Genomic DNA, 10,135 nt, shown 5'->3' with positions numbered 1-10,135 from the left:
TGTTTATCTAGGGTAGTGATTCTCAGCCAGGGCAATTTTGCCCCCTCAGGAGCCATCTGACATTTTTGGTTCTCACAAGTTGAGGTCAGGGGATGCTTCTGGCATCCAGTGGGTGGCAGCCAAGGATGCTGCTAAACATTCTACAATGCCCAAGACAGCCCCTCGCCACAACACCACTGGCCTTGAGCAAGTCCGCTCCAGGCAAACACTGGCGTGCCTTATGTACCATGCTAAATTGTGATTGACGCTTCCTAATATTTTGTCATACAGAAATGCTTCACTTGAAAAAGTTTGTTTTACACTGTCTTTTGCTTACACCTGTGTCTTACTTGGGTTTTTTTGTACCCCACATTCATGAACATATTTCCCCAAACTTTCTATGAATGCTTTTACAGATTTTGTAAGGTTGGGATTTTAGCCCATGGGTGATTTTTTCTTGTGAATGACATGAGGGAGGGAATCCCCTCTCCTTGCCACCACTGCATGGTCACCCTGACCTGCACTGTATCGTCCACTTCTTCCTGGTCACAGTAGCGGCCCCGCTCAGTGCCTTGGCCCCCTGCCCCATCCCTCCCTGCTCAAGGACTCTGCTTCTCTGTCATGTCATCTCTCCCACACATGGGCCCTTCGTCCCTTGCACCTGCATTCTGCATCTCCTGCACTGACATGCTGTTGCACTGTCTCGTTTTGGAAGCTCTCCCTTGCTCCCGGTTCTCCTGTGACCACCACGGCTTTCCTGCCCTTTCACAGCAGGGCTTCACCCAGAGCCCGCACGAGTCTCCTCCCCTTCCTTACCTCCCGCCAGCGTCCTGCTGCTGAATGGACTGATTACAATTTCCTTCCCAGTGTGGAAAAATATGAAAAGGAACATTAAAATGTTACCTTAACATTTCGATACCGGAAGCTGCATTTCTATGCTAGAAAGAGGCCAAAGAGAAGCTCCAATTCAGCACAAAAGTGGACAGTGTGCAATAAAGTTTAATTAACCAGTACTGCGAGGCCACCTTCATGGACTAGCATCCCTTCGTGAGCTGAAGAACTGAACAAGCAGAAGCACAGGCCAAACCCGTCCTTCCACGCTCCCCACTGTGCAGATGGGCTCACTGAGCCTCTGGCGTACACTACTGGCTCAGCACTGGATCTATTTCGGGCCAAAGCGTCAGCAGAACTGATACCCACAGGGCATCCGAGTCCATATCCAGACTGGGCTCCCTCTGCGGCCGTCTCTTAAACCGAGCCACTGCCTGCTGATGGTGAGTTTCCAATCACGAGCTGCACTGGGAGTGCCGGAGGCCTGGCTGGGCACACATCCCGGTGGGTATGAAGGGAATTTGGGAGTGGCATCTAGAAGATCAGCATGAGGGGTACAGAGGAGAAAGAGAACCCACAGCTTGCAGCCAGCAGGGGAAACTGGCTCAGCGCACAGACAGGGCCCCTAGTGAAGTCCATCTAGGCCAGTTGCCCTAAGTGCAGATCCAAGCAGGACAGGACAGGACTCATAACTGAGGAAAACGAGAGAAGCTGAGTGTTCAGGGGCCCCACTGCCTCCTGCCTGCAAGGAGGCTATGCTGGGTGTGCAAACAGAAGACGGTACATGAAGATCCTCACTGAGGGGGCACGAGGAGACACCAGGCCAGAGGGGCAGGGCCAGCAGGGCCTGGGAGAAGACCAAAGGAGATAGTCAGTGAACTATGGAGGAGCCTGGCACCCCATCCAAGCTGCTGGGGTCAAAGGCAAACCCAGTGCCAGCCCCTCCAATGGACCAGGCCCTGCCTGGCCTGCTCCAAGCTGCAGCCCATCTGGGAGGAGCCCTCTGTGGGTCAGTGCTGGGTCCTCGAAGGCCACCGTCGCATGGCACCTCAGTGCCATGGTTAAGTCTAGGGACCTGAGATCATTAGATGTGAGCTTGATCACTGCTATTTCCTGGCTGTACGGTCTCGAGGAAATCATTCCCATCCCCAGAGTCTTAGTCTTTTCATTGTGAAATGGGTCATTAACATGTACACCTCACAGAATTCTCACAAGGATTAAATGATTAATCTTATTCGATGAGATCCCATGCTTTAGGAACTTATTATAGGGGCCCACCCACAGTAGACCATCACACATCCAAGGGGCGGGGGAGCAGAGGTGGCTATGTAAGAAAAATCTCAGGAAACAGCAGGGAGGAGAAGGAGGCCATGCCGTCTTTCTGAAAAGAGGAGAAGTATTCTCGCTTTCGTCTGATCCCTGCACCGAGAGGCACGGGCCCCCAACATACCAGCCACTCCCACTGTCAGTCTTTCCTCTCCGGCTGATATGTGAGGACCAGCTGCTCCATGGAGTCGATCTGCAGGAGAGGGAGCAGCCATCAGAACCTCTGGGAGATGCTCCTCCAGTTGGCCTTAAGGGCCGCCCATGCAGGCTGGCAGCAGCAGGCAGGGGCGAGGCAGGTGGGAACTCCGGCTTGTGGATTTCCCTAGCCCAGGGAAGGCAACCCTCCCTCCCTCACCCATTCTGCCTACATCCCACATGGGAACTCATGTACTGATCCACCCATACACATTCAGGCCTCCTTGAAGGAAGACTTGAGCAACAGGAAGAGGAGAGACAAGAACCCCGAGGGGGCCAGGGGTACAGAAGAGAGAGGGCCACGGCAGTCACCAGGGGGCCACCCGTCGCTTTCACCTGGAACCACCACACACTTGCCTGGCCATGGTCCACTATTTCCCAGAAACTGGAATCGGCTGCTCGGTACTTCCTCCCGGGGTAAAGCTGCCACACGGGGGGCAGCTGGGAGAAGGGCATCTGGCCGGAAAAGAGTGGCTCCCGGGTATGCACTGCCATCTGCCACAAGTGCACCGTGATGCTGGGTTCATACTGAAGGGACCGGAGAGGGGGTGGCAGATCAGGGATAGGGTTCCCTGCCAACTGGGCGGCATACTAGCAATGCAGGCCTAGATGCCCCGGCCCGGCCAGTGGGCTGCCAGGGTCAGAGGTAAATGTTTTCAGAATTCCAGACCAAGAGCCTTGGCACTGGTGCCTGTGGCTACATCTAGGATGACTGGGGTTCTTCTGGCCCCCTCTGACCTGCTCCCTGCCTCGCCCCACTGCAACCCCCAAATTTAGCCACTGTTTCCAACCTGTCACCACCCTGGGTTAAAGCTAAGTATTCTCTTGGGGCTCCATCTCTGCCATTGCCATAATTTTTAAATCTTCGTTTTAAAAACAAGATATCCATGGACTCCTGGATCTGAGGGTGATAGATTTTCCCCCCAAAATATGCTGCAGTTCTGATCATGAACTTCACATACTTACAGTAAATATACAAAATAAGGCTGGGAGCAGTGACTTATGCCTGTAATCCCAACACTTCGGGAGGCCGAGGCAGGAGGACTGCTTGAAGCTAGGAGTTCAAGACCAGCCTTGGCAACATAATGAGACTCTGTCTCTACAAAAAATAAAAAATTAGCTGGCCATGGTGGCATGTGCCTACAGTCCCAGCTACTCGGGAAGCTAAGGTGGGAAGATTTCTCGAACACGGGAGGTAGAGGCTGTTGTGAGCTATGATTACGTCATTGCACTCCAGCCTGGGAGACAGAGAAAGACCCTGTCTCAATATAAATACATAATAATAAAAATAACAAAATTAGGCTGGTACTGGAAGTTAGAAAGATGAAAGGAAAAGTAAAATCAAAGCTTCTTATGCAACAAAATGGAAAGTCTTTTACACAATTTTCTAAGTATTTGTCGTTAGTGATAAAACGTCTTTTTGAATTAAGAATATTAGCGCTTTATCAAAAAAACACGTTGTGATGATTTTTCTCAGTTTGTTGTCCTAGCTTTTTTACGGACTGCTTTTGCAAAGAGAAATATTTTAAATTATGTGGCAAAAATCTCTCCTTCTCTGTGTATTCTGACTTTAGATCAGAGATCAGCAAACGAAGTCCGGCTTACCATCTGCTTTTGCAAATAAAGCTTTATTGTAAATAAACTAAGGCTCCTTCCCTCATTCCTTTACCGTTGCCTTTAGCTGCTTTTGCACTGCAATAGTAGAGCTGAGTAGCTGCAAGAGCATAGCTCTCAAAGTGGAAAATGTTTACCATCAGATCCTTTACAGAAAAAGTTGGCTACTCTTTGCATTAGATGTGCCCAGGAAGCTTAATTCCCACCCTAAGACATCGATCTATTTTTAAGAAAGAAGGAAAAAAATACTAAGTAGGTCCCTTATCCCACCCATGGCTAAGTTATTTGAAGAATCCATTCTATTTCCACTGAATCATTAAAAAAAAAAAAAAAAAAAAAAAAAAAAAAAAAAAAAAAAGCTTAGAACTGTTTTTAAGAGTACAGTTCAGTGGCATTAAGTGCATTGACATGTGGAACCGTCGGCACTATCCACCTCCAGAACTTTTTATCTTCCCAAACTGAGACTCCATACCTGTTATTAACATTAACTTCCCATCCCCGACTCCCTCCAGCCCCTGGCAGCCACCATTCCACTTTATGAACGAGACCACTCTGAGTACCTCATACAAGAGAATCTGTCCTTCCGTGACTGGCCTATTTCATTTAGTATAATGTCTCCAAGTTTCATCCATGTGCCTGACTTTCCTTCCTTTTTAAGTGTGAATACTTCATGGTTTGTGTTTTGTTTACCCATTCATCTATCAATGGACACTGGGGCTGCCTCCACCTTTTGGCTAGTATGAATGATACTGCTGTGAACATGGATGTACAAATACATGCTTAAGTTCCTGCTTCAAAGTCTTGTGGGTATACACCCAGAAATGGCATTGCTGGATTGTGCCGTAATTCTCTTTTTTGAGGAATTCTCATCCTGTTTTCCATAGCGGCTGCACCATTTCACAGTCCCCTCCATTAACACCTTCTCTGGCTTTTGAAAAACTTAAAATATTTGCTCCACAATTTTTGCATGCTTTATTTAGTGTATGTACAGAAAAGCCTTTCCATGTTGTCTACCAACGTTTTTTGAAACAACCTATTTGAAGATTTTTAAGGAAATGTGTTATATTGTTTAAAATGTCAGTGAACTGGCAGGGCGCGGTGGCTCGCCTGTAATCCCAGCAGTTTGGGAGCCAAGGTGGGCAGATCACTTGAGGTCAGGAGTTCAAAACCAGCCTGGCTCACATGATTAAACCTTGTCTCTTCTAAAAATAACAAAAAAAAAATAGCTGTAAAAAAAAATAGCCTGTAATCCCAGCTACTCAGGAGGCTGAGGCATGAGAATCACTTGAGCCTGGGAGGTGGAGGTTGCAGTGAGCCGAGATCACACCACTGCACTCCAGCCGCAACAGAGCAAGACTCTCTCAAAAAACAAACAGGCAGTGAATTGTTTACAATGACCTAAATGTTTGGGTTTTTTTGTTTTTGTTTTTGTTTTGAGACGGAATCTCGCTATGTCACCCAGGCTGGAGTGCAGTGGCGCTATCTCAGCTCACTGCAAGCTCTGCCTCCTGGATTCACGCCATTCTCCTGCCTCAGCCTCCTAAGTAGCTGGGACTACAGGCACCCGCCACCATGCCCGGCTAATTTTTTTGTATTTTCAGTAGAGACGGGTTTTCACCATGTTAGCCAGGATGGTCTTGATCTCCTGACCTCATGATCTGCCAGCCTCGGCCTCCCAAAGTGGTGGGATTACAGGCGTGAGCCACCGCGCCTGGCCTTCAATGGCATTTTAAATATCCGGATAAACTTTCACCATATTACACTAAGGTACAGCCAGCTCCCCATTTCCATGGATACTGCACCCATGAATTCAACCAACCTCAGATTAAAAATATTTGGGGGAAAAAAAATTTCCACAAAGTTCCAAGAAGCAGAGCTTGAAGTGATGTGTAGGTGTAGCATTAGGTGTTATTAGTAATCTAATTTCAAATATAGGAGAGGATTGTGCTAAGGTTGTATGTAATTACTACCCATGTAATTTTCTATCAGGGACTTGAGCATCCACAGTCGGTCCTGGAATCAATTCCCGCCCTCACCAGAGACTCTACTGTATTTACTTTATCCCTCAAAGACCGGCTGTGATCTAAAGCCCTCATCTACGGCCGTTTCCTGAGTCATTATCATTATCACCTGGGGAGCTTTTGAACAGTAAAGAATCTAGGACTCCACCCAAGCCTCCTGAATTAATTTCCAGAATCTGTTATCAGTCAAATGCTTCCCCAGGCCAGTCAGGCGGTGAGCCACGTACATGAGCATGTCTGTGACTCACTTGCCACAGAGGTATATTATTCTCATTTTGCAGATTAGTAATCTGAAACCAATCTCACATTCATCCTATTGGCCCACCTGGTGCCTCCAGGTTGCAATGCTTTTGCTTATACTACTCCCGCCTCCTTTCTAGACCTGGAGAACTCCTACTCATCCCACAAAGCCCAGCTCAATAGCTGCCCCATTTGTGAACCTTCCCAGCATGCACTGGGAATGGCACTAAGTCCTGAGCTGCCTTAGCCTCGGCTTCACCAGGCAGGACCGTATTACCTCATGTGGATAAGTTTGTGCCTGTGGTCCCTTCACGGGGGTGTTCCTGGGGCCAGGGCATTGCTTCGCTCCTAGACCTGCACAGAAGTGTTTTCCAGTGCGGGTAAGAACGGCCCCCTCTAATCCCCCACCGCGTTCCCACACGGGCAAGGGTCAGTGCGCAGCCCTCCCACAGCCTCCCCCCCGTGCCCAGGACTCACTGTGCTGCCCTGGGAGGCGCTGCCCTGGGTGTTTGAGGCCCTGGCCCATTCCCTGTGCGAGGGACTGAACCGCACAACCACAGTCACCCAGGTCCTCCCTTCCTCGTCTTCGTAGATGCCAGGCTTCTGGATCCACAGACGGTCAGGGGGCGTCCCTAGACGCGCAGAAGCTTCGGAGGCCATGGCAAGTCTGCACCCGGGGGCTCGCCTCGAGGCTCACATGTGTGGACCTTTCAAGGCGCGCAATCTCCTTAAATGGAGCAGCTCCCGCGTGGGTGGGGCCGGGGCCGGCAGTGGGGGCGGGGCCGGCAGTGGGGCGGGGCCAGTCGGGGAAGCGGGGAAGAGTGGGGAGGGGGAATAAAGGTTGCTTAATATGTGGGGAGCCCTATGCCATGTCAGGCATTTTTCATAGGGTATCTCACTGACATCTCCTAACAACTCCATAAACTAGAGACTGTCACCCACATTTCACAGACAAAGTATCAGAGGCTTGAGTGGCTTAGTAACCTGAACGAAGTGGGTAGCAGAGGAAGGGGAGGTAGCAGAAGCAGAGGAGGGAGAGGAGAGGGAGGAGGAGGGAAATAAAAGCAACCTGCAGCAGGGGCTAGGCAGGGACGAAGCCAAAGAGCAGGGGGTTAGGAACCCGGCCTGGGTCTCCTGGAGGGGCGGGGGCTGGACCGGGAGCTGCAGGCTTCACCCCAGGCATCTGCAAGGAATTTGGCCCCTAAGACCTATTTCACCTCCCTTCCACTGGTCCCAGTCCCTCCTCAGCCTCCTCTCTGAGATCCCCCTGCCCAATTTTCTGGCAGGTGATTCCCCTCCTTTGCTCCTCGCAACCCCCTGCCAACCATCCTGCCCCAGATCCTGAGCTGGCATGCACGACCCTGGTCTCTCCCACCCTGTGGCCGTTCCTGTAACAGGACTCCGTGTCAGGGACCCTTCTTTGAGCTTAGAGCTTAGAGGCATGGGGGGCGGGGGCGTGTAACCTCTGTGGACTCTTGGCCCTGGAGGTATCTGGTGAAGGCGCATCCTGCACAAATCAAGCTCCCTCTCCTTAGAAAATAAGCCAGGGCCCTATCAGCATCTGAGATCAGGATCAGATAAAACTGACAGAAACAAGGCCACGGGAGGCCACATGGCCACCTGGCCAGCCCATCCTTGGCCACGGGACCCAGAGTGCCCACTTGGCCTGGTCGTCTTATTTGCTCGACTTTGTCAAGAGGCCACAGAAGCTCAAGAACATAGCAAGGTCCGTTCTATAAGCACCCTGGGCTGCTCCTAAATGCACCATGAATAGGAACCTTTTCCTTTTGAAATCCACACGCATGATTCTTCTAGTTCAAGTGAAAATTAGTATTGAGATGACGCCATTCTGCTGGGGAGATGTGAAAATGATTTCTGGACAGCCCTGATCCAGTGTAAGTGGCAGGTAGGATAACCACTTTTGAAGAACTCACTGGGCAGCTTCTGTGGAGGTCTGAGCCTTGTTTTCACAGCAATTCCACCTCCTTCCCCAGTGTTTTTCCAAGAAACCAACACTTGGGGTGGGACTGGAGTAGGCCAGGAAGACAAGGGACATCACAGTCTCATATAATGTGATGTGGAATCACGTACGTATGTCACCTTTGCCGCATTCTATTGGTCAGGGGTAGGTCCTACCCTTACTCAAGGTTATGAATACTAGGAGGCAGGGATCATGGGGACACCTGGTCTCCTGGGCCCCCCGTAGCCTGTTTGCTGTAAGTACCTACCCTATGGGACTCCTCTGAGGATCCGATGAGGCTATATGTAAAGTGTTAAAGCCTGACACATAGTTAACACTTGAAATACCCTGGTCGATAGTTATGTTCTCAGATGAGTTCCCTCTCCCAAGCAGAATCCATCAGTCCTACCCTTGTAACCCCAATGCAATTACTATTTATCTCTATCACTTTCTATTGCAAATATATATATTGATATTCTCAACCTCATTCCCTGATGGGCAGGTGTGTGGCTGTCAGTGGGGTTGGAGGTAAAGGTTGCTTAATATGTGGGAAGCCCCTATGCCATGTCAGGCATTTTTCATAGGGTATCTCACTGACATCTCCCAACAACTCCATAAACTAGAGACTGTCACCCCCATTTCATAGATGAGCATCAGAGGCTTGAGGGGCTTAGTAACCTGAACGAAGTGGGTAGCAGAGGAAGGATATGGACCCAGCTGTTCCTGGTTCTAACATGCATGCTGCTTGTTGTCTGCTTTGGCCAAGTTTGGCTCATTACATGGAAGAGGCAGAACCTGGAGCAGGGAGATCCACAGTGGCTACTGAAGAAATGCTGGTGGGCTCTGAAGGTGCAGACGGAGAACACCTTCCCATGAGTGGGTGGTCAGAAGGCAAGTAGAGGTCTCCATAGGCAGAAAGAAATAACTACCAGTTAGCCTCGAGGTGGAAAATTGATTGCTTCACCAATCACCCTCCTTGGCCAGGTCTCCCACTCCTCAACCCTTGGACCTGCTCTGAAAAAAGCCTCAGAGCTGCAGGTGAGAACAGTTTGGTCCCTGGTCCTTCAGCTGGCCTTTGTCCATGTCATGTCTGAGATAAGGCTATGTCTTCTGGCCAAGTTGTCCATCTCTGGTACCTGTGACCTGAAGGATTCACTCTTGGGGGTAGGTGCCACCAAAGTGTTTGAGAAGCACTTTGATCTCTCCAGAATGTCTCCCGGGATTGCCTGGTACTGACAGTGCACTCATGCCTGGGCGCAATGCTCTCCTCTTCCAGTAGAGGGAACCCTTCACAAGCCCCAAGCCCCCGGGGACCCGCTTGCTGGAAGGATTCCAGACCACAAACAAGGAGGCACTGTGCAGGGATTGGAAGGCTGGGTAAGAGTCACTGATACCTCTGCACAGTTCTGTTCAGCTCCTCCTCGGTACTGGGCCAAAATGGCAGGGCAGACAAGATGCCAAAGGCAGACAGTCTAGACAGAGCGTGGTATAGGTGGAACTGGCAAAGTTATCCCACAAAGGAAGCAGCATGAGTAGACCTGGACGAGAGGTAATTCAGGGTGTGTCTGGAGATCAGGAATAATGAGGATTATCCAGGCTCATACGATAAAGAATAAGAATGTGGTGGTGGTGGGGTGGTGGGGGCAGGGGAGGTGCTGATGCTCCATTGTAAGGATCAAACACGCCAGTGCCAGCAGCTGGTTTTGAATGAGGAGCAATGAATGTTTGAGACAAGGAGTGGCATAAGTATGCACTTAATGTTTGAACTAATGATAAAACGAAAGAGTGGCTTAGTAATCAAGTAGATCATGACTACTAGAGAAAAGACTGGATGGAGACTGTGCAGATAATAACAAAAACAAGAACGTCCAGAGCAAACTTGCAAACTGGTAAAAGAAACTCAACCCAACAATGTAACTGAAGAATGGGGGTTTAGGAAAGTTTTGCTCATTTCAAGGTGAAAATGTAC

The 10,135-nt window shown here is 49.8% G+C and overlaps 1 protein-coding gene across 2 annotated transcripts; it reads right to left on the bottom strand.

The window, feature by feature from the left end:
• Window positions 1-960: 960 nt before the first annotated feature.
• Window positions 961-6,939, bottom strand: TCL1B (TCL1 family AKT coactivator B). Of its 2 annotated transcripts, XM_001101160.4 has the most exons (4): window positions 6,684-6,939; window positions 2,689-2,859; window positions 2,261-2,329; window positions 961-1,657 (listed from the first exon to the last, which is right to left on the bottom strand). In XM_001101160.4, the coding sequence occupies exons 1-3, from the start codon at window positions 6,864-6,866 to the stop codon at window positions 2,276-2,278; spliced, it is 408 nt and encodes a 135-aa protein (XP_001101160.2). In that variant the 5' UTR covers window positions 6,867-6,939; the 3' UTR covers window positions 961-1,657; window positions 2,261-2,275. The 2 variants fall into 2 exon arrangements, with proteins under 2 accessions (XP_001101160.2, XP_077797798.1); XM_077941672.1 differs by lacking the exons at window positions 961-1,657; window positions 2,261-2,329 and having other exon boundaries at window positions 2,340-2,859.
• Window positions 6,940-10,135: the final 3,196 nt, after the last annotated feature.

Source organism: Macaca mulatta, chromosome 7 (genome assembly GCF_049350105.2).
Source record: "Macaca mulatta isolate MMU2019108-1 chromosome 7, T2T-MMU8v2.0, whole genome shotgun sequence".
Classification (NCBI taxonomy): Eukaryota; Metazoa; Chordata; class Mammalia; order Primates; family Cercopithecidae; genus Macaca; species Macaca mulatta.
The sequence above is the reverse complement of the archived record's forward strand: the minus strand, read 5'-3'. Positions and strand labels throughout refer to the sequence as shown.

Excerpts from the sequence above, each read along its gene's own strand:
- TCL1B (XM_077941672.1), bottom strand. The coding sequence starts at position 6,866 with ATGGCCTCCGAAGCTTCTGCGCGTCTAGGGACGCCCCCTGACCGTCTG. Across the intron at positions 2,860-6,683 it reads GCGCCTCCCAGGGCAGCACA|TATGAACCCAGCATCACGGT; the intron begins GTGAGTCCTGGG and ends CGGTCCCTTCAG.